The sequence below is a fragment of the Corvus brachyrhynchos genome, unplaced genomic scaffold (assembly GCF_000691975.1).
Source record: "Corvus brachyrhynchos isolate BGI_N302 unplaced genomic scaffold, ASM69197v1 scaffold481, whole genome shotgun sequence".
NCBI classification, from domain to species: Eukaryota; Metazoa; Chordata; class Aves; order Passeriformes; family Corvidae; genus Corvus; species Corvus brachyrhynchos.
The window spans coordinates 293,104-318,068 of NW_008236261.1; the positions used below are offsets into that span (position 1 = coordinate 293,104).

A 24,965-nucleotide genomic window follows, 5' to 3' on the forward strand; every position below is an offset into this window, starting at 1 on the left:
TAGTAAAGAACTGTTATTCCTATTTCCCACATCTTTGCCTAAAGGCCCTTGATTTCAAAATATAACTCAGAGGGAAAAGGGGTTATATCTGCCACTTCAAGGGAGGCTTCTGCCTTCCTTAGCAAACACCTGTCTTTCAAAACCGAGACAGAGCATCACTTGATTTTCTGCTTGGCCAAAGTCACTGCTCACAAAAGAGGAGTGTCTCTCCCAGGCCAGGGACTGCTGAAACAACTACACCTGCCATATAATTCCTTTCAGTATGCATCCTGCTTTGCGGAAAAGCTAGTAACCTGCTGATGACTTATAGAAATTAGCAATGTGCTATGCCAGAGACAATATGATACCAGAATCAGCCAGGAAGAGACTATTCCCCTGTAAAACAGGACTCACCAGTAGTCACATTATCACCCCCAGAACCCAGGATGGCTGGGACCAGCACATCCATATCCAGCCTTGCCCCCTTCAGTATTTTCCCTTCATTCCACATGTCTTCTCTCTTGTCCTTGCTCAACTCTTAAGAGCAGCAAACTCAAGTGACCTTTGCCTATCATCAGGCATTTGGTAAGAAATACCTAATTCATTTAAAGGTGCTTACGGAACATGGGTCCCACAAATGCCACAGTCATGTCAGCCACAGAGGTGTGCCAGTAGGAAAATTGTCCAAATAGTCTACAGCGTGATAGCTCCCCAGTCCTTAAGAGCCTCAGTCTCTGGATTCTCTAAAAAAATCCCCAAGCTCTGACTTCTGTATCTAATAAGGAAATGAGGAAAATACTGACAAAGCCTCTTCTCCTGCCGTCCCAGTTACATGAAAGCCCTTGTCTATTTGCAGTAGTGTACAGGTGAGTTCTGCTGATAAATATTCAGGCACAGATATCTTACTATATGCAGGTAACACATTTTTAAACAGAATGTTTGGATTGGGCAGAGGGATGCCATAAAAGAGAATTTCAAGCTGGGGTAGAGGGTCCAAAACATACTGTGGCTCCCTGAGAGGCTGTAAAGGGCAGGCTCAAATCTTCTCTCCAAAACAGATGTGTAAAGAATTTCTAGTCACAAAGTTCACACCATTATATTCAGCAAGTATGTCACCCTTCATTTATGCAATTCATAAAGAGTCTGGAGCCCAGTTCACAGCAGAAACGTTCAACCTCCATTCTCCTGGGACCCCATGAACATGCATTGCCCTGCTCATCCTGCATAAGCTCTTCAGGATGCATTCCCACACAACCTCCTGCCAATGACTGACACACTCAGCCAAGGCTCAGTGCTCACCAGCACCAACATTTGATGTCTAGAACACATGGGCACATAGGGCCAGCCTCACGGCTTACAGCAGCCACCACAATTCTCAGCTGGGTTTGGGATTCATGGGCACTTGCAAGTGCATCCTGTCATTAATCCATTCTGCCTGGCTGCTTTACAAGAAATCCTACTTTATTTTCATGGCTCTTTCGACACAGGATGCAGGCAGCAGGGCTGGAACAAAACAATGTGGCAATAAATACAGCTAAAGACACAAGTCTTCCTGTAACCACTTGACTATTAACTTTTTTCCTACTATCGCATTTTTTATTAATTACATTATTCTTTTGCTTCTAAAAAAACATGGACTGGCATTGTCCACATGCTGGGTACATGGATGGCTACTGGAGTGGTCCCCTCACACTATGGGCACCCTCTCAGCTCCAGCAGCAGTAGAATCCCAGGTTGATTCCGTAACCCACGCTGTGAGCCAATGAGCCTTGCTGAAACATGAAGGATTTCAGCTGGGATCAGGGGCCAGGCAAAGCAGTCATGCTGCTTTTGAAACACGAGTTAGTGTTTCCTTACTGGGCTGCACTAAACCAGGAAGGAATCCCCTGGGCAGAACAGTGCTGTACTGCACTGACCATCGATGCCCAGAGCTGACAGAGATCACCTTGCCAGGTCCTACACGGTTTCTGAATGTTTTCTCAATCCAAACTCAAGATACCAAAAACCCCTAAGTATTTCAGACTAGGTCAAATGAAATGTTTCAGTTACATTTTACTTGGTTTTTACTTCAAGTTTTCCTTCAGGAATTTGAGCTATTTCAAACTGAATGAATTTTTTCTTCCATTTTCAGAATGCCTAAAAAATGCATTTTAAAATCAGAAAAAGGGAAGGAATTTCCAGGAATAGGATAGTTTTTGAAACTAATCTTTTCCCAAAAAAACAGTTATCATGTTACAAATAGATATTTTTTTTCTGTTTAAATTAGTGTTTGAGTAGATAGACTCCATTAAGCTCAACTTCCTACTTCAGTAGCAACTCCAAACCTAATTCTGGGAAACAAGACCTTTCTTACTTTCTCCAGAGACGAGACAAAATAAACTGACTAGCTTTCATCTGGGAGAAGAGTTTCCTGTGAGGACTCTCCCCAGTAATGCATATATTCAAAACACTTGTTTATTTGAAAATTATGTAGTTCCCGGGAAACCAAATGTTCTATATTTAATAGCTTAAGCTGTAACTCATAAAAGCCCAATTCAGCATAATGTATGTTATTAAGAAATAGGGCTAGCTGAGGTCAAGTTGAGGCCAGAGTGCCCATAAAGAATACACACTTTTGTCTCCTTATTGAAGTTTAGGGTTTTAGTAAAAATAGGAGTGTTTTCCTTTCAGAGCACTCATTTCAGATAGCTTTGTTTACTTTATTAAAATACCCCACAATTTTTGCAAATTTTAAAATAACTACAAGCTGCCAGAAGTGGAAAACCACTATATTGTGGGTTCAGGAGGAACTGTTGTGCTTTTTTCCCCCACACACTTAAAAAATAATACTAACTCGTAACTACTTTTGTTATAAGCCAGAAGCTATGTGAAGAATCCTGCAGCAGCTTGAGGGCCTAAACATCCTGTAGAAATCAGTCCTACCTCCTCTTTTACAGCCAAGTACTCAGTTCAGTTGAGCCTGTGACAGCTGAGCCTGGAACTGCAGAGGAAATGTCACCCTTCACTGCTTCACCAGGCTCCAGTAGTCAATTCTGGGTGAAATCTGAGCTTCCCAGCCACTGCAGGTAACACACATCAGACAAAGCAGGAATCACCACTGCCTGTTACTGCCCACCATCTCACCAGTAACCTCACAGGGCACTCAGCTTTTAGATCTGCAGATGTAGAGGCAACTTTTTGCAAATTACAAAGGCTTTGAGCATTAGGTGACATTCAGTTAATGTGAAAGGTCTTCGTTCCAGCAGGAAGTTTGAGATGGGCCAGTGAGCACTGATCTGTTGAGGTTTCACCATTTTCAGGGTGAGGCCCTGCACCTCCCCACAGGCTTTGCCCGCAGCCATCCCAGGGCAGGTGGGTGTCTATGCCATGGGGATTCAGCAAGGCCTGCCTCAGATCCTGTTTGATACTGACAATTCCCAACACAGGACTAATAAACAGCTGATAACATTGTGACATAAGACTAGGGCAAGATGGAGCAGTGAAATAAAAACCGGAGGAAGTTGAAAGAGTCCTAGTGCATTCTTAAATCCCCATTGTAATATCCCCTTTCCTATGAAAATCCTGGTGACTGGAAAAAATCAGACAAACTCACCAGGAACGCTAACAGCCAGCACTGCAGGAGGCACAGATTATATAGCCAGCCAAAATGCGCACAGTTCCTCGTCCTCATTTTTTATCACCCTTTCTCTGATGTAAAGGGCACAACAATTCTGGAATTGAAAGTAAAACCTTTACTTCCGGCATCATGTTATTCATTTATGTCCACTGTTGGCAATGAAAAACACAATAAGGAGAATCTCAACTTCTGCACTAATGCATTTGCTGACAAAATTTACGCTTTCTATTTCGAGGCTATTACAATTTATAACCCCATTCTATACCTCAAAAATTATTTCCATAAGTGTAAAGACATAATAGATCTCCTTAAAAGAAGAGGATGATCACACTGCTTAACATGATGCTGGAAGTAAAGGTTTTACTTTCAATTCCAGAACTGTTGTGCCCTTTACATCACATGCAGGAGGATGTGACAACACTTGCAGGGATTGATCCTGGACGAGCACCTGTCAGGCAATGAGCTCTGCTGAGGGCAAACTTCTGTGCTAGAGAAACATAAGCAAGGGTGTGTAATGCATCAAAATCTCCTCAGCCAAGAGGAACAGCAAACTTCCATGGCTGCTGTGCAAAGGCAGAAAGCTCCACACACACCCAGAGCTCAATGAGGCAGCTTTTCCTGTACATGTGAAAGGTACCACCAGATTCCAGCAACAAATTAGCCAGACAGTGGCTGCCAGATACTACAGCCATGGATTCCCTCTGTTGAGAGCACAGAGACATACAGTGTTGGAGAATCACTGCTGGAGTCTGTTCACACAGCCTTGTGCAGACTGAGCTCAGGCTGAGCCCCATCTCACTTATGGGGTCAGTCCTGTGGTGCACCTTATGGAGTCAAACCAGCTCACGTGTTTCCAGCTGTCTTTTGGTACCTCAGGACCAGGGACTTAGGGGCCTGAACTCTGAGAAAAAGGTTTTGCTTTCAACCACAGGGCTGAAAGACTTCAATTTTTCAGCAAACCGCCTTTGAGTTCTGTATCCCACAGCTGTATCAGCTCTAAAATATTGGAGCAAGTCCAGAGGACGGACACCAAGTTGATTAGAGGGCTGGAGCACCTCTCCTGTGAGGAAAGGCTGAAAGAATTGGGATTGTTCAGTCTCGAAAAGAGAAGGCTTTGGGGTGAACTAAGTGCAGCCTTCCAGAATCTGAAGGCAGCCGACAAGAAAGACTATTTATAAGAGCATGGAGTGACAGAAAAGGGGGAATGGCTTCACACTGACAGAGAGGAGGTTTAGATTGGATATTAGGAAAAAATTCTTTACTGGGAGGGTGGTGAGGCCCTGGAACAAGCTGTTCACAGAAGTTGTTGATGCCCCATCCCTGGAAGAGTTCAATGCCAGGTTGGACAGAACTCATAACAACCTGGTCTAACAGAAGGTGTCCCTGCCCATGGCAGAGGGGGTTGGAACTACATGGTCTTTAAGGTCCCTTCCAACCCAAATAGTTCTGTGATTCTATGGTTCTAAGAGATCAGCAGAGCAAGCACCAACAACCTTGTAGGATCCAATTCTACTTACTTCTAGTTTATACCCAAATGCCAAGTACATCCTTAACGCATGCAGGCTGTGGCTAACAGTGGGACCTCTTAAAAGTAGGCAGTGCCTATACTGAGAAAAGGCATTGATCCTTGAACAGTTTATATCCCAATATAGACAAACAGAAGAGAGAAAAGGAAATCCCCGTTGTTCCTATGTACCTGTATTTATGATGTAGAGTCTTTCTGTAGTAAACAAACAACTCGTCCTTCAGCATCAGTGCATAATATGTTCAGATGTAAGTTATACAACAGGAAAGTTATCTTATGTTTGTTCTTCCGTAACCTGGCTCCCATTTCCCAGCTGTTCCACTATTGCCTGCTTCCTGCCTCTGATTTTTGAGGTTTTTATGTGGAATCATTTTCAAAAATATTTAAGAACTGTGTTGTATTGTGCTATTGTGCCCATTTTTTCTAAAAATTATGAATTGGGGCTAAGTAAGACAAAATGCCTTGCCTGAAAACATGCACAGGCTCTATGGTACATTAGGAAAGCACATGGCAGGTTTTTGGAGTTTCAGTCTGAGCTCTAGTGACAGAATCATTGCTCCTGCTTAGCTAAGGGCTACACTCTTTATATGCAGTAAACAGATCATATGGGCCACAGGCCTGAAGTTTATCTTAAGCTCCTTTAAAAGCACTGCTCATTATTCAAAGGAAAATGTGTGACCTTTGTGACATCTCTCTGGAAGGAGCTTTCATGTCTGCTGCTCTGAGATGATTAGAAGACCTGGTATTTTGGATGCAAACTAAGAAATCCCAGTGCTTTGCTGCTTCTTATTCTAAGGCATTAAGAAATAGATTTCTCTGGATTTTGTAGGAATTGGGGAAACACATGAAAAGAGGAAGTGAGCAATGAGCAATGGAGTAGTAGGGAGCTTTGTCTGGCCCCTCCTTCCACTTCTCTTTTTAGATGCTGAAGGACACTCTTCAGCTCCATATTGATCAGAAAACATTGACTGGAGATTAAAGGAGGTAACAGCCAACCTAGAGGTGTGGAAGGAATGAAAACCTTGCTCAGTTACCTATTGCAAATGGACAGCCACTCCTTATTCCACCTTTCTTTCTGGGCACGCACTACAGCATTTCGCTGAACAGCACCTTCTCCACCAAAAAGAAAGCACACCTCCTGCCTCATTGGACTGGCCATGGTGTGGTATGTTTTCTCTTTCCTTCTGGATGAGGACCCAGCTGGGTAAGGAGCGAGAATGTCAGATGACATACACCCTGTACACGCATTCCCTCCTTTGGGAGATGGTCTCCTCAGTTCTAAGTGTGTTTTTGGAGAAGATGTTCTAAGACTGTGGGAAAAGGACTGGGATTTATCTCCCAAAGAAAGGGTGATTTCCTATCCAGTGATGACATCACTGGATATCAGAAGAATGCAACTGTACCCTATTAAAACAACTATACCTATCACTTGCACTTATGCTCACCTGGCCACTGCTCGATCTCTTCCTAAAGAGGTATGTTGTAACCAGACCTGGCTCAGCTCAAAACAATGACAGCACAACTAAACAGCACAACTCTAGACTCTGTCAGAAGAGTGTGGCCTTAAAACATAAATTAGTTTAGGTAGAACTCAATTTGATTGATTTGTTGTTTATGGCAACAGAACTGTCAGTACCTCTGGAAACTAAAAGACACTTGAACTGAGCCTCTTTGAGGTAAATCAGACAGTATCAGCCTTTATTAAGGTTTCACTCCCTCAAGTCCCTTGCATCCACTTGTTTAGTGCCAATTTTCTTGTAGCCTCTTAATACTGAGCTGGAGCATTTCCCAGAAAACATATGCCATGTGAAGTAGCTCACCCCTACAAACCAATTAAAACAGTTTTTGAAATGAATTGCCTCTTGGCTGAGCATATTTTTTAAAGCTGTATTTTGCTCTCCTTATTGACTGTCAAGGTCTTTTATGCCCTTGCAAGACCCTGGTCATGGGGGCATTAACCCAAAATTGCTTGAGAGAACCTACAATCTTCCCTCTTTTGGCCAAAGAGACCACAGGCATGTGCTCCAAGTTGTGCCACATCCCAATTTAATGATGGGGATATTGGGAGACAAGAATCAAAGTTGAGACAGAGAAGTTCAAAGGCCTTCTATCAATGTCTAAGTGTAGTCTGACTTACAAAGGCAGAACTACAACACGGTGCTCTTCACTCAGGGAAAAAAAAGGCATTTGATAGGAGAAGCTGCCACCAATATGACATTACCTAAAATGTGTGTCTGAATTCTGTAGAGACATATGGTGTCCCAGCAACAGGCTCCACCAGAAGTAAATACAGACACAACTCATCCTGAACATGTGTGACAGTGGGGCCATGAAGTCTGGGAACCCGAAGACAGAATTAATCCCCTGTAACCCAGTATATGTGCTCAATGTCACAAAATAATCAGTTTTCCTCAATTAGGCTATATCCTCCTGCCGTCACGCAACCTCTACTTGGCAACTGTGCAGTTGGGTGAAAACAATCCCTTATATATCAGTAATTAGGGGATAAAATTTTGCCAGGGTATTTTCAGTTCAGATGGATATATGAGATGGTATACTTTACTCATCGCTTCACCAGTAACAGCTTGAAAAGATCAAGAGGATTTAACCTGTTAGCCCAAACCTCAAAAAAGTAAAACAAAAAAATGCCAAGATAAAGACCAAGCACACTCTTAGTATGAAAGTAACTGTTTAAAGCAAGAAAAGAATACAAAACAATTTATTGTATTTATATGTGTACTTGCAATAAATTTGCTTCAGTTCTCTTCAGTTGTTAACAGCCTATGAAGAAGCAGTCTTGCTTAATGCTACTCCACAAGGCTGTTTTAATGCTAAGAGACTAATGGGTGCTTAGATAACTTGAGGGGTTGGAAGAGGGGACCTATTCTTTCAGGTAAACTGCATGTTGTGAGTTACTTGTTCCAATCTTGTTATTCCTAAGAAAAATAAGGTAACTAGCTGCAATAAACAAACAATCCACCCTGATCTTACCAGTTACAGAAAAAAAAAAATACTTGCAAAAGATATTATATTACTAGAACTAAAAACTGAACTACACTACACAAGAGGCAAAATCTTGCATGATGAGGGCTAACATTTTGGCTTCCAGAGGTGATAAACTAAGAGCCACCAGGGCACAAAAGGCATATTTCCTACTGCAGCACATGTGCACACAAACAGCAACTGCCTTTAAACAGTAATTACAGCCTCACCTCTGAGAATGAGATGTGCTAGAAGTTCCCTACTAGAAGTTGCTTCTATAACATTACTCTTTCCTATGGATCATTGAAAGTACCAACTCATGGAAAATCATCTCCAAAAGTGACACAAGCAATTTAACAGGAAACCATCCTCAACCGGCGACAGCTAAAGAAGCTCACAAGGGAGTGAGAGGGAAGATATTCACTGTGGCCTGCCCTAAAAATGCTATGAGCTCAAAATTTGTGCCCAATTTTCAGCCTTCCCCCAACAGCTGAAAAGGTGCCCAAATGGCAAATAATAATTTCTAACATGTTCTGAAATACTGGAACACACACTAGGAAGCTAAAAGCCATCCCCGAAGTTTACACCATTTTGACTGCATGTGCTTTAATGTACTATTTGTAACCAGTCAATAAAACAATACAAATTTGAACAGAGAAATGAAAGCACTTCAGTGTAAATTTAATTTTTAAGGTTGAGCCTACACAGCCATGTGTTGCTATTAAACCACTTGTAAGTAATAATTTATTTTAAAGGGCCTTTTTGGTACTTTCCCCCACCATTCTTACCTTTAACATTCAGCTAGGTCCATCACAATTACTGTCTAAGTATTTGTTATAATAATGTAAATATGTGAATTAAAGCACCTTTATTTGTATACATAGAGCACACACTCAAACACTTCTACATTCCCACCCAACTACACCTTAACTGTAGCTGGTTAATAATGTACGGATCATTATATTAATTTACTCCACTGAAGATGATCAACCAAGGAACAGACATTCCCAGCAAAACGTTGAGAGCTTTTCAGATTTAAGAGTCGTATTACAGTACTGTCTGTGGCAGTCATGAGCACTTTAGAGGAAATGGCAGTTTGGAAACTAAAGCAAGCCAAAGTTCTCCCACCTCAGTTTAAGTGAATAATTAGAAGGTGAATTTTAGTCATTAATATTAAACAATAGATTGTCCCATCCTGCCAACATTATTAATGTCACTTTTCAGCATAATGCCAGCCTCTGGCAAAAGACTCTATGGTGACAATTCCAATTAACTTTCCTCATCTTTATCTCACCTGTCACCTGTTAAAAAATGCACGCTTACTCCATCATCTCCCTGAACAAGACTGACTGCAGTTGAGGTGAAGTGGTGTTCTATGTCAAGTAGGTCATGCCATCTAAGCTCCACTTTGTACAAGTCACTCTGCATGCTCTTTGAGCTGGCATCTGACATGCCTTCCTCCCCAGCTGCCAGGCCAAGCTGCCTCGTGCCCTGCAGACAGCCTGCCTCTCCTTCCCTTAGCAGCGGGAGGGAACACTAAGAGCCATTGTTGTCACCTGCAAACCTCAGCAGAAAAGGCCCCCACTAGCAAGAGCAGTCCTTCTCATGTCAGTACCTAAATTTGCCCAGTGCACTCTCTTTACTGATCAAAGCAGGTCCTTAGGGGACCAATCCAAAACCCGTCAAAGCTCACAAAAGTTCTCACCTGAATTTCAGCAGGCTTTGAACCATGCTCTCTTGACAGTATCACACACTTCTCACAAGTAACACAGAGAGAAGAGCAGGAGAATCTGTTTTATGCAATCGTGTGTTCTCCTGCCCTTAAGAAAAGGGTAGTCAGAAGGATCATTCTGTTATATCAGGAGTGTTTAGGACCCAAGAGTTGGTTTCAGGAGTCCATCCCAAGCTGCTTTACAGCTGTGGTGCACAGTGCAATGGCAGCTACCAGCTGGAGAGACACAGTGGCAATGTGGTATATGTCCTCACAGAAAGCATCTGCTTCCATCCTGGATGCTGTCATGCAGTGGCAGTTGTAGCTGAGTATTTGCCACTGTGAACATCACCTCCAGTCCCTACCCCTCTGCCAGGAAGTGAGTTTTCTCCAAAAAGGGAATTCATATGTCAAACCTGAAACCACATAAACCATCGCATCCAAGTGATATGATACCATATAGGTGTCACATAACATTAAAATCTCTACAGACCTAAGAGCCAGATTGACTGAGAAGGGATGTGATCCCGAGTGAAGAAAACTTCCGTCTTTCTTGGGCATACAACAAAGAAAGTGCACACTTGTTATTTATCCACAGCCCCTTAATATACCTATGGGTCAAATGGTACAGGTTTTGCATGCAGACAAGCCTTTAAGAGCTGACTGCACACAAACACACACTCAAGTTTATGGCAAGATTAAGTGATTCAAGAAAGGGGAAGGTGAAATTATGTATTAAAGTGCTAACATCAGTTGTTAGATCTCAGCTTTCTGATGGAGAGTAGAGAAAAGTAATAGGAAGTTCATTGCTCTGAGTCCAGGAGCATTTCTCTTTTTGTAGCCTTCAGTATCTGGGTCTTTATTAGGCCAGGAAAAAACTAAACCCAGGTCTTCTGATAGCTCTGTCTTGGCATAATCAAACAGGATTCAAGTACCCACAGGAGTTTCATATAACATATACTGTACAGTGAGCCTTTGGCCCTAACAGCAAGTTTTGCATATGATGACTTTTAAGCAGTTAAAATGTTCATTTCCAGTGTTTTAGATACCACAATAAAAGCATTTGACATTTCTGCTTATACAAGCAAATGCTAGGCTAGCACCCTGCTATGCTACAGGTTTTGTTTGCTGCAAAAACCAAAGCACTATCATTCAGCTGTTTGCACCTACCCCATCCACAGCACATTCTAACATCAATGCCTTCAACCTGTGAATCCTTTTGCATGATCTACGTCTACTCCTGACAAGTGACTGACCTAATCACCCCGGTTTCAAGTGAATATAAGATATTTACAGGTTTTAGATAATGATACCAATTCCTGTAGTTTAGGCATAGTTAGGGCAGGAGGAATGAAGGTTCATTTTCTACAAATTGTTACTCACTGCAACAGAACAATACCAAAGCCATACAGGTGGCCAGTCTCAACAGGAATTCAAAACAGAATAGGATCTTTCTCTTCCCCTTCCTCCTCTGCCACTTTTCTTTTTGGTTGATTAGCTTTTTTTTTTCAAGTTTTGGCTTAATTTTTGCAGATAGATGCTTCCCCTCCAAGCAGCAAGGGACCCCTGACACAGTGTAGCTGTGACCACAAGCATCCAAAAGGAAATATTCTCTTGGTCATTCCCTTGCTGATATTGCCAACTACCACCACCCCTGGCTCAACAGCCCATGCATAGCATTCCATAAAAATAACCCCTTTAGGATATATTAAGAATGGATTTATGCAGTGCTTACTGGGACACTTCAAATCTTTTGTGGAAGCTCAACAGATGTCAAAGGGACAAAGACTAGAAACAGGCAAAAAGAGACCAGTACATTTCTACAAAGACCTCAACATTCATTTGTCTATTAACTCACTCATGTACCAACCCACCTCCCAACTTTCACTTCTGGTGAAAAAAGCCAGGTCCTGAGTGGGTTGTTGTATGTCACATCCAGAAGGACTCACCCCTCCCTCTCACCCTGTCAGCACAGAAACCTGTGTAGGATTTTGCTACAGAAAGAGCTAAGACTCCATTCAATTTTTAGTTCACAGATGTGCACTGGCAAGTGACAGTGTTAAGCACCCAAGGACAATTCAATTGTCTCTGCACAACCACAGGGCTACCTGCAGCCCTCAGGAGCACAGTAAGAGGACACCTCCAACACCAACAGGAGAACCCTAAACTTGCCTGGGCTTAACCTTGGAGGACAACAAACACCTTCAGAAATCTTCCAGAAAATTCCTCCTTTCTTGCAAGTATTAAAACTCTCATGACAGGTTGTCAAAGGGAAGAATGTCACTTGGGCACTTCAATGCTTGCAATCTTTTAGAAAGTCTTCATTGTTGATGTTGAGAACACTTGGAAAGAACAGGTCAATAAAACGAACTGCAGAGTGACTCGTATTCCCACTCACATGCAGTGCTGCAGGTCTCTTGCAGCTGCTGCGCATATCTGGGTCCGGAGTTGGTCCAGAGATACCAAGACCTTCAGTCTGCTCCATACTGCCATGCAGACAGTGGAACCAACCATCAGCATATGAATCACTACCACTTCCTGACAGCAGGTGAGCAGACTGACTGGGATATGAACTGGCACAACAATGTCTACAGTGCATTATACATTTGCCATTACATTTTTATTACTCTTAGCCCACTTGAAAACTCCTTCAAACCTCTTTACTCTTGTTAACAATTTTTTTACAGAGTTCCCTGAAGCATCCTCCACACCCAACATTTGTTCTCCTTGAAACCCTCCTTTTATTTTCCCCCTCCTAATATAAAAAAATTATAACATGTACTTTGGCTTTCAATGCTTAATGCTTCAGCTATAGTTTAGATGGCTACTGTCTTCTGTTTAAAGCAAAGCACCTTATTGAAGTGCTGTGATTAATCAGGAGGATAAATGCTGCAGTGAGGCCCCTGCTATCAACCACATTTCTTGTGCAGAAAGGCACTCATGCCAAAACGGGAAAAGGCTCATTTACCGCTATTGTAGTAAGATTATTTTCTGTTAAGAAAAGTGGCCACCTCTTTATTCAACAATGAATGCAGACTGACCAGCAGTTTAGAGACCTAGTAAGACAAGGTTAAAGATGATAAAACAAAGTTATCGTGTGTGAAATAGGACAGATGGCAGCCACACAATAGCCATCAAGTCTATTTAAACACAGAAGTAGTTTTCCTATGCCCAGCCCAGCTCTAGATGTGCTGATTCAAAGGCTGGCTCTTGTCCCATGGAGCCCTCTAACCTGAAACAGGTGCAGAGGTCATGGGGTTTCCTTCCATGCTTTCATTTAGCTATTCACCCATTCTCTCCATCAAGCACAACATAAGCAGAGCCTGGGACAGATTCTCCTGCTCAGCAGTGATAAGCTACCCCCCTGTGCCTTGCAAACACATGCTTCAGACCCAGGGACAAAACAGCACAGCTCTGGGAAAGGCAGGGGCACATTGTGTTGGAAATGTGGCAGGAAGCCTGGCAAGTCCAGCATTTCATTGGGGTTCTGAGACAAGCTGCCATGGACAGTAGAGGGCCAAAAAGAAAATGCCCATTCCACTTCAGAGATACAGAATTTCTGCACAGACAGAATCAGTGACAGACACGGGGCAAAAGGACCAGAAAACCAGTGTGAGCTGGGGTAGCCAGAGCCAGTGGGCGGCAGTGAATTTTGAATGACATGGATCGGTGAAAGACCTAATTCTGCTAAGCAGCCAAGGGGCTCATAGCCAAGGCCAATTTCTGCTGTCAGGGAGCATTTAACCAAAAGCAAAAGCTGATGATGAGCCTGACAAACCAACAGCCAGAGACAACCGAAAAACAGCAGTAGACACATTGGAGGGGCTGGTGAGAGACACTCAGAGACATCTCGGCAAGTTTCTGGGATGTCTGACGGGCCCTTCCCCTACAGACACTGCAAGACTGAGGCTTTTAATATTGCAAGGATTACTTCAATCCATAGGCTTAACCTTCCTACAGCAAACCTGCAGAGACAGAGTGCCACTGTCTTTGTGCTGCCCGGCGGCCCATCTGCTGCAGCCCTACCAGTCAGCATTTCAGGCATGGCCCGCAGCTACAGCTTCCTGAGGGTCCCTGCTTCCCACCTCACTGACATCTTGCACTACCTTCATCTTTATAGATAACCAGCTCCTGATGATCTCTGCAAACAGGATTGCTTAGAAATGAAAATTAGTTTAGTTCTCATAAACACTCATGGCTGTAAATCCTCAAAACCCTTTTTAAGCTTTGTCGTAACATATGACTTTTTCATGACATGGTTTATTATACAACTATTTCTTTCTCTTGTTTTAAGAAGAAAGGAGCAAAATTGCAAGAAAGCATATTAGCACCATAACATGAATCCAAAGGTGGTAACATATTTTTGACAGAATGCATATGAACAGTTTGGGCCTTTCATTACATTTAGCAAACTATTCAAACAGAAATAGATGTGGAAAGGAGATGCTCACATCCAGGATCATCCTTCACTGCAAGCCTTGTCTAAGGTTTTTCAAGTCAACAGTCAATTCCATAGTTGCTACACTAGGCTCAGTAGGAGTATTTTTTATATTATTTTATCAATTTTAGCTCAATAATAATATTTCAGAACACCTAAATAATCTTTCTGCCTGACAAGATAGAAACAGTCATCTCCCTTCTGACAGATGTAGAAAGTTCAAAAAAAAACCCACCCTAAAACATCCCAAACACTGGGATTTTATAAACTGAGTGAAATTCTGAGTGAGTGAAAGAAGGTACTCTATTTTCTTCCCCTCCTAACACCATGGTTTTATAGTCTACATTTCTGTATTATATTTGATTATGCACAGGACAAATTCATATTTGGTAACAGGAAGAATCTTATTTGTTCCAGGAATTAGTTTGTCCACAGTACTTTATTGCAACAGATCTCATAAAAGTATTTCTAACTCCAGCACTCCTTCATTGATATTAGATAGAAGAGTTTGTTTTGGTATTTCTCATGCCAGTTTGGATGTTGCAGAAAGGAATTTTATAGGTCACACTAGTGTTATTACAAGGGCTATTTGTAATAAAGAGAACTCCAGAAAATGCAAACACAAACACTAACAAAATTTAGGTGAACATGTGGACACAGATCCAATGATTTGACCTGTATCTGCTTTTGTACATCTCACTGCTTTTCTCCACTGCTAATGACAGGTTGATATTTTAGGGGGAAAATCACAAATATTTTTCAAAGCCATTCACCATGGCTGAATACTTATGCTTGGCCTGCTGGCCTCAGGTTAACCTTTAACATATGAAGAACAACAAAAAAGTTTTGGGTTGCACAGACAAGAAGCATTTTTAGTACAGTCGCAGTTGCATCAAATCACAATCCAAAAGGTAACTGAGGTGGCTTTGGTGCTTGAGACATCTCTGAAGCAGAACCACAATCATCTACCAAGTTGCCTATAAAGGATATTGCAATAGCCTTAAGCCTCTGTGAGCCCTGTTTCAAACAGCAGCAGAAGTTAGAGGATTTTTTTCCTCCACAGATCTCATTACAATTGAGAGAAGAAAAAATAAACATGATCTTCAGCAAAAGGCACAGATGTGTCCCTCCTGCTTGTGCACAGGAGGGTTGGAGTCCCAGTGCCAGCGTGACACAGCTGACAGCAGGAGTGGTGGCCTTCACACGTGGTGGAGAACATCACCAGCACACACACAGCAGAATCAGGAGGCATTTCTTTGGTCATGTGGAGACTCTCCTGCCCGAAGACATCCATGTCCAACTTGTGCAGGCAAACCATAGCAATACAGCTGTGCAGAGCCTTCTGCCTGGAGGGTCCTGACCTGCACCTGGGCTGCCAAGCCACAAGTGCCCAGGAGCAGGAACTGTGAGATTCAAAACACCCTTCTGCTCCTGTTCCCTCCATTCAATATGTTAAATAAGATTAAACATGTTGCATTTCCTACTGATACACAAAATGAGAAATGACAGCACACAAAAAAAGGTAGGCTCTAGGCTTTGCTCAATCTGTAAATACCATTCTGAGGTAAAAGTGACAGGACAATAACACTGAAAATAACAGGACTTCACCACAATAACATTATGCCCACTCAAACACTCCCAAAGATCCAAACTAGCCAGTTCAGCGTACTAAGGGCCATCATCCCACCACATTGAACTAACAGGTTTATGAAGATCAAAATCTCTGATTACTCTGCTCTCACACACACTCACCCACTCCAAGAGCTGAAAAACACAACACTAAGGGGACACAGAGACATTAATGGGACATTAATGGGAACCAAGAGATGTGCAACAGTTCAGAATGACAGTGCCAGGCAACCATAGAGAACTCTGCCTTGGTTTTGTTTGTTTGTTTGTTTTCTTTTCTTTTGATCTTGTTTCTTTGGGGATTTTTATTCTTTAGTGAGTTCTTTCAGGGAGTTATTTACGAGCTGCATGGATGTGTTACTTGTGTCATGGAGTATGGTTTCCATCTCTTCTGTTCTATAATTAATCACTAAAGTGCTCAAGTTTTCCCCTGGTAATGCACACATTGGTATTTAAAGTTCTTACACACAGTGGCTAGTATACAATTGTAAAACTACTTCTAGTAGTTGTACACATCAGTCTTGAATTTATCTTTTCATAACTACTTCCACAAGTGTTTGCTGAGAGACATTTTTACTATCGGACACTAAATACCGTGAACCTAAGAGTAAGCACTTTCATTTAGACACTCAAGGGCATTCTGTGTATGTTGCAGGGAAGGTTGTCACAAGTTAGTGAGTTCTGCCCATGCCTCACTCTGACCTTACAAGTATTGCTGTTCTTATTACTAATTATATAACACCACCATTACAAATAATGGCACCAATTCTTACTTTAATGATTGTTAATATGCTTAGCTGTACTGCAGCCATACTTCATGGCAACTTTCCAAGAAGAGGACTCAACTCTCCTAGGCAATGCACATCCACCCAAGGAGAAACCAAGCTTCTGCTCAGGGGGACATCAAGAGCAGCTCTGAGTACAGTGAGCCCACAGCATCAGGTGCTGAGAGCACAAACCTCTGTGGACCCCAGTGGGTTCTGGAAAGAGATGTAGGCCCTTTTTGTATATGCATAGGACTATGGGATGAGGGGGGATCACAGAATTTTAAATCTTAACTTTCTATCTTCTCTGAGGGCATTCAGCACATTACTGAGGTTCTCAATCTGTAGCTTTAACTTCTATTTAATATGCCTATTAAAAAAATATCAGTGCCATCTTGACTCATTCTTTGGCTTCTAATGTTCCTTCAGTTTTATCATGATGTTGCTAAACCCAAGAAAAGATTACTAAAATGTTGTCTTGTCATTTAGAGATTCAGAGATACATGTAGGAGCTGCTCACTGGCTCTAGCAGAATATGTATTATGAGTGAGGAGCTCACTGCACATTCAACTGCACCTTGTTTAATTTAAAAGTGAAGTATGTGTGTTTCCAACTTCCTATAAATTTTAAAAAGACACAGGATCAACAGTCAGACTACACTTGACTTTGCCAGAAGCCTGGGAAAGCCACTGGAGCAGAACGTCATTGGGTCAGGGATCTGTCCTCACTGGATAGCTGACCCTTAGAGTGGCTGAGCACCTCTGTGGGTGGCCAGGATTACACCCGGCTGTAGCTCCAGGATGAGGCCTGGCAACACGGATTTGGTGCATACATTCGAAATGCAGCAACAACTAAGTCCAGATTTAATATGCATTTATCAATACAGGTATCAGCCGTCTTGATTTATCATAAACTTGGTTTACACCCCATTGTCAACATAGAGGAGTCTAATGCCAATTCATCCACCACACCACCATAATCCCACTAAAAAGCACTGAGAAGGGATTTGGATCAATGCAAGTAAATCCACCATGAAACAGATTTCAGTTAAACTCTAGTGACTGTGGAAATCCTAAAGCAGATAGTTCTGTCCTAAATTATGAAACGTTAGTGGATTTGTGTCTTATCTAACCCCAGCCAGAGACAACTTCAGGTAGACTATGACTGCAGACAGGGCTTTTATACCTCTGATTGCAGACAGAGACAAAGGCAAGCTGGAGCTACCAGTGAGCTCATCTTCTGGTGTGCTCAGGACGGGATAGAAGGGAAGAACAATGCAGCAGTGCTAAATCCCAGTAGGGCAGGCTGGTTTCCAGGGCTAGAGTACCCAAAGGCAGAGCCTGATCAATCTCCATGTTGTCACAGCCCTGTGTTTTCCACTCCTGCTGCCCTTTCTCCATGATACCTCAGCCTCAAGTATTTTAAAAAATAGGTGGGGGATGCAGAAAATCCACACTGGCAAGAGAGACTCCTAAGCCTGTGAAACCCCAAATCAACTACTGACATCTTATATTGCAAACTATGAGCTCAGAAATGCCAACAAAAACCCTCCCGATGCTCAGAGAAGAGGTAAAATACAGTTGCAAGAGAGCAGCAGTCCCTCGCCTGTGCAGTACTGCCAGAAGCACAGGTGGGGCCTGAGAGCACACTGACCAACACTACAGCCTCGCAGCACAGGGATGTACAGGCTGGTGAACAGTGCTCCTGGCACTACAGAGCAGGAAGAACTAGAGCCTTTCTCCAGAGCAAAAATGAGACACTAGTTCAGCAGAATCTCCTCTCTGCTGTACTACCTACGCTTGGACTGTGCTGACCTGTACTTACAGTTGGCAGTGATTTGTCAAGGAACTTTTCACAGAGATGTGTCATGACTTTGTTTCCACATTTGTACCTCAAACACTGGAAATAGGTGTTCGAGGTTGTGCAAGTCCCCACAGATGTCCCATGTATCTTTTTCTCCCCAGCCAAATCCAGGGCTATGAATTCTACCATAAGATCAAGCTTCTCAGTATCAAATGCTACAATGCTGAGGAACAGCAGAGTGCTCGGGTCCCTTTGGGCATGTGGAAGGAAGCAACTTGGGAACCACAGAGACAGAGGCAACTGGATTGGATGATACAGGGAGTTTTATCCCGTCACCTATTACACACCTCTGATCTTTCCCCCACTGCTCTATTCCTGCCTCCAGCAGTAATGAACCCCTTCCCCTTGACAATGAAAAGGCTAAAGAAAGGCACCTCCTTACATGTGACTCATTTTCTTTTAGCCAATTAAGTTATACATCTGCATTTTTAAGGGAAAATATACACAGCAAATAAGAAAAAGTAGAGATAAATGCAGTTTACGAACCACATACACTAAAAAAATCACCTTATCACAAGAACTGGGGATGACTCAGAAAATACATGTAAATAGCTTCTGTGAATTAGCACTGACTGACACCCAATGTACTAAAATAAGCTGCCCATGATTTCTCGAAAGCTCCATGCTAATGCACTCCATAAAAGGTCAGTGAAAACAGCAGCAGTGCATAACCATCTAGACGCTTTACTTGGTGGCAAATAATGGAATGAATTGTCCCCTGACCAGGATGGGGAAAGGAAGTTAATCTGCACTTCAAGCCTCTCAGGGAACGTTCCAGGGTTGTAAAGCATGAGTCAGCAGCATTGCTGCTATAGAGGTTTTTTTCTAGCATGCTACTGGCAACACAGACTCTGCCTTTTCCAGCTTTGGTATGCCAGCTAAGTGTCCATCAGGAAACTGCCATTCTTTTGTATGAAATGGGACAGATTAATTGATTACTATTTATTCATTAACATCTTAAATGTCATCACTGACCTCTATGATCAAAATGCAATTCAATACAGCAAAGAAGAAGAAAGAGTTAAGTCGATGGGTGAAGCTGGGAGAAATCAAGCCTTAGTAAATGTATTTTAACCTTTTCATTGTTACTGCTACTGCAGTAATGCCACAAACACCTTTGTTACTGCAGCCAAGACAAAACCCACCATACTAAGTCTCATGACCAAATTTTGCAGCTTCCTGTAACCAAGGATCTCAATCATTTTGCAAAGCTGATGAATACTCCTCCTGAGAAATACACTGGCATTTCTTTGTCTGTTTTGGAGACAAAAAAAATAAGGAAAAGAAAGAGGACACAAACTTTTGGGAATTAACCCAGCAGTTTACAGCCGTTCACAGGAACCACAGGCCTGCACCTAATCAGGTGCACCTTCTCCCTCCAGTTGAAGTCATGTCACCCAGCTCCTCGTCCAGTTCATCCTTCATTGGATTCTTGTGCTTTGATGATTACTTTCTTGACAGGTTACACAGGGTCCTTTTTAACATTACTAAACCAAACTTCTGCTGTCTAACTATGCCTAGCTTTTAATATTTAAATATAGCTTGACAGAGAATTAAGGACAGAAACTTCTTCCTAGAAATGAAAAAAAAAAACCCTAAAATGAATCCTTCCTTTAAATGAAGAAAGCACTAACATAACCTCACCACTCACTGCCTCTGACCTTCCAGACAAGAAGCACATGCACAATGGCCAGTCAGCAGCCAGAGCAGCTCTAGAGCACGCCATGTCCTGCCCAGCTGGCAGTACACAGCCACACAGAAACTTGGATAGTGGAAGCTGTGGCAGGGGAGGAGAGGACACAAGACGCAAACCCATATGAAAGAACTTTCATCAGGATATATTAGCTTCAGTCTTAGCCACTGAAAACCAGTGTTATGCAGATTACGTTCTCTGCAGCTAGTAACTTTTGAGTCCCTTGACCAATTCCAGCCTGTTTTGTTACAGAGTAACTGCCTTCCTACAACTCCCATGAAAACTGACATTCAAGAAAAAAAGCAGACCTTGCAAGTGACCCTGCTCACATTCCAGCTGAAAGAAGTCATAATATAGGACTCTCATTTGCCACCAAATGATCTGCCTAGGAGACAGTCTTTCTAATCAGTAAAACAGCAGGAAAATCTTCACTGAGAATTGTTCATCAAGCACAAGACATAAATCAAAGTCAGCACCATTCATTCCAATGCTCAAACCACTACTTGTTTCATGTAGTCATAGGACAAGACAACACTAATACTGGTGATCTAACCCTAGCAAACAAACCAAGGATGTTGAGACCCAGCCTAGAACAGCCATAAAGCAAATGGCCTCCTTAGCTCCTCTCTGAGGATCATTACGAGTGGGGTTAAAAAAAAGATGATCATCTCAGGACAGGGGCAGACATGGACCCAAGTTCACTCCTGATGCTGCTCCCCGCAGCTGAGCTCTGGAGGTGAACTGACACCACATGCTCCTTCCGGATGCCTTCAGTGCATTTGGTCACCATGTCATATGTTTAATTGAAGGTGAGTGCCAAACATCACATCATCCTGGGTGTATGCCTTGGAGTCCACAAACTGTAATCCAGCGCACCTCATTGCCACTGCACACTCTGCCTTCTGATGCCTTTTTGTATCAGCTAACAAAATGTTTTCCTTTTGATATTCCAAGCCAGCTTAAGCTACCCCTGTGGCCACAGGATTTTTAAGACCTGTCAATCTAGAATTAATTGTCTTCTTACAGCCTAAGTACCCCTTACCTCTTCGTCAAGAAAACTATGTTGTTTGAAATAATTTCCATTTTTGCCAGTATAACATCTCATTTCCTTCTCTGTAGCCTGAAGGAATGATTTGTAACATGAATCCTAAAAACTGAGATAAAAGCAGGAGGCTAAAATGACTGCTCAATCAGATGAATAAGAAATGTATATGTATTTTTCTATGTAATAAAAAAATCCAGTCTCCACCAACTCTGATTTAATAACAAATAGCTGATGCCTTTTCTTTGTTTTTTGGATACCACAGAGGACTGATTAGATGCTGTGCACAGGAGATGAGATATTTCCACGGCAGATGAAAACCTGCTGGGATCTGAAGGGATCACATTGTCAACAATTTGGATGGACTCTTTATCCACCAATACTATAAAAACTAGGCAGTTCTACCTGTGTGCTAACAATGCCATCCTTTCTATTTGTGAGAATCCTTCCTTTCCCCTTCTCCAATGCTGCAGCAAAACCTTGGATTCTGACATCAAGCCCAGGCAAGCAATATTAGTCCTTGAGACAGAGTTTGCAAAACATTAATGAAATCAGAATGAGACTGCAGTTTGGCTTGTTGCCTTGGACAACGGAAGTGAAATTAAGAGTAGAGGGAAGAGAAGGGACTTGCTCTTAGCTAAAATCAAATCACTGAATGCATTTTTCACAAATTAAAGCATTTTATACACTATTTACTACAGGTTTTTCTATTTCAATGAGTCTAGTGATAACTGATGCCAGGAGGAAACAGTATTGAAAGCAGCTAAGATAAACTAGCAAGTAAAGAATTCCTTTCAAGAATTTTATTCAGCCAGGAAAATCTCTTAGGTAAAAAGCCTTCTGCCAAGGACAGAAAAACTGCAAGGGCCAAGAGAATGGAAAGATGTGTAGAAGAGGAAAACAAATAATAGAATTGTATGTAAGAAAACAGGAGAGAGAATATCTGGAAAAATTCACAATGCTTTCCCTCAAAAAACAGGAAAACAGAATCTATCAACCAGACCTAGAAATCAATTTCAATGACATTGATTATTCATCACCTTTCTGAGGCATACTGTGCTGTTAGCAGTGGCCCACACCTTTGCCAGTGCCCAGGTTCTGGCCTGGGATTCCTGCCTGTCAGGGGGACCCATAATCGCCATTTCAGGAGTCCAGGCTTTCTCACACAGTGAAACATAACGGCCTTTCCAGAAAAATTTCTGGGTTTTTTTTCACGTTTTTAAAAGGCCTCCTAAAACTTCAGACTGAAGACACATGCATATTTTGATTGCACACATTTCCTCCAGGTCTAAAAGCAGAGTTTAAGAAGTATGATCACCTGTAGGACACCAAAACAGAGAAGGACATCATAAAGTCTGGTTCGGTAGGTGTTGGGTGAGAAGTGGCACCTACAAAGTTAATTCAAGATGAATATAACTTTCCCTCTCTCCATGAAGGTGAAGTGAGCAGATTTTCAATCCTGCCTAGATTTTAATTTTTTTTTTTTTTTTTTTTTAGCACAGTCCTTACTGCAAATCAATGAAATCCGTATTCCTTAGCTACCTGACACATCTGGAAGTCCAATACAAAGTAACTTACATTTTTTGGGAGCACAGTCCTTACTGCAAATCAATGAAATCCGTATTCCTTAGCTACCTGACACATCTGGAAGTCCAATACAAAGTAACTTACAAATTTTATTCTGCAACGTTTTATCTCCCTCTCTCCTTTACAGGGGGCAAGGGCTTAAAGCAACCACAGCCAAAAGGTATCAGGGGAAGAAGACAATAAACTGCCACTCCTGGAAATTAACAATGATATTGTCAAAAAAACCCAGCTTGTTTTCCTCCTTTTGATATACAGACAATTTCTGAAGTGTCAGTGGTATGTCAAAAAGCCATCAGATGCTCACCCAGCACTGACAGGCTGCTGGAACAATGAGCTTCGTGAGCTGCTTTCCTGTGAGAGATTATACCTGCTCAGAACAAGCCTGTGAGTTTAACCCTGTCCTTGCTGATGCTAAAATCAGTATTAGGACCCCAAATGTGGTAAGACAGGAGGCAGCTTGCACTCTCACTATACTAACACAAGACAATAGATATGCATTCAGGTTTGTATCTTGCTCTTTGGTAGCTGCAGCTGAAAGGACTAATTAGTTACCCAGAGCATATGCTTACACATCAAAAATAACTTTACAGTGCCTGGCACAACAATTTGAAAATCTCTGCAAAGCTGACAAAAACAAAAAATACCCAACTCTTGTGTAAATCAAAAAAGAAAAACAAAATAACAAAGAGCAAACCACACCCAGTACCACATTCATTCCCACATTTAAAGAGAGGTGTCCTACCTTTCTGATCGTTGAAAAGAAGATTCCAATCAGCACGGTGTCCAAGACTATACACTGAAGAATCTGTTAATACAAAACAAAGGAAGGGGCAAAACCACCCTGAAAACACTTAATTTTTGCTGAAAAACAGTTTTTTAGCTATAAGAAAAGTTTTTCTTCTATGATACAAAGACAGAAATGCATAAATATATCCATACAGTCATCTGTGTAAGGTGTGTCTGCATATAATACACATTATGCATGCATCAACGTATTTATAAACAAATCCACAGAAGTTTATTACCTATCCATTTGAATTCATCCAGTGTGCACTGCTACCGATTTTAATCTACAGCAGACAAAATCCAAAAAGCTTCAGCATAAAGGTATAGCTCTTTCAAATTCTCAACAAGAAAACAAACCTGACATTTTTTAAATAAAATCATTACCAGCTCATATGCTGCCATACCACAAAAGCCTATCCTTAAATAACTGCTGCATAATCATTCTCCCGGAGTGTTGTTATCCATCGGCTCGCTGCCTATCTCCAGACAGACGCAGTCTGTAAGCCACCAGCTTGTATCTACCATGTGTACGTCAGGAAAAGGAAAACTGCAAATTAGAAAAAGTCCCCGCAGTGGTGAAAAGAGGATGAGTGGGAGAGGAAGAGGGAGTTCACTGGCCACAGAAATTTCGAGAACGATGACAAGCCAGCCAGCTCCGCCATCATCCACTTACAATAGGATGCTGCACCTCGCGGCTGCTGAAGCAATTTGTCAAGGGGTTGCTGGTATCAAATGCCTGACAGGCATTTTAATTGCATCCAACCAAGTGTGTCCCCAGGAACTGGGCCTTTAATCCTATGACTATCATCAACTGGTTTCTTCTGTGCTGCTGCCAGACACACACAAGCCTGCACTGCACACAAGCAGCAGCGCACCCGGATTCTGCCGTGATGCTGATCCAAATCCCAAACAGGGTTCATGGACAGTACATGACAAAAAGCAGGTCTGGAGGGATTTAGTATTTTGTGCTTTATGGATCAAGAAGGCAATTCCCTCTTCCCTTTTATTTTTCTATCTAGTCTTCTGTTCACATGTCGGAACCAGCTTGACTGTGCTATTATTTGAGCCTTGCATTTGCTTATTCACACCAAGGGGAAATAAAACCAGGGAAAATGCAGAAGTGCTGCAGGACTGTAGGGGCAAGCAAGAACCCTTCAGGACTAATACAAGAGTATAATAGGGCTCACTGCACAGTTCAGCTCAAAAACAAGTTCTTTGTGAAGTGAGGACTTCAGTTTTAGTGCCACTATTCAGTTGTTGTGTCTGCTTTGATCTCATCTCCCTATTTCAAGGCTTTCTTCAGGACAATATTAATCTCAGTAGGAAAAGGGACCTATGAATCTGGGTATC

General features: G+C 42.1%; 1 protein-coding gene across 44 annotated transcripts in view; it reads right to left on the reverse strand.

Moving 5' to 3' along the window:
- MAP2 (microtubule associated protein 2) overlaps positions 1-24,965 on the reverse strand; it is a 236,821-nt gene that overhangs the window by 116,260 nt on the left and 95,596 nt on the right. For 39 of the 44 annotated variants that reach the window (XM_017747013.1, XM_017746995.1, XM_017747011.1 and 36 more), the window contains one exon: positions 23,572-23,634. The exons of 1 other annotated variant lie outside the window; for it this stretch is intronic. In XM_017747013.1, coding sequence (XP_017602502.1) covers positions 23,572-23,634 — 63 coding nt within the window. 4 more of the 44 variants (XM_017747008.1, XM_017747001.1, XM_017747002.1 and 1 more) reach the window with 2 other exon arrangements.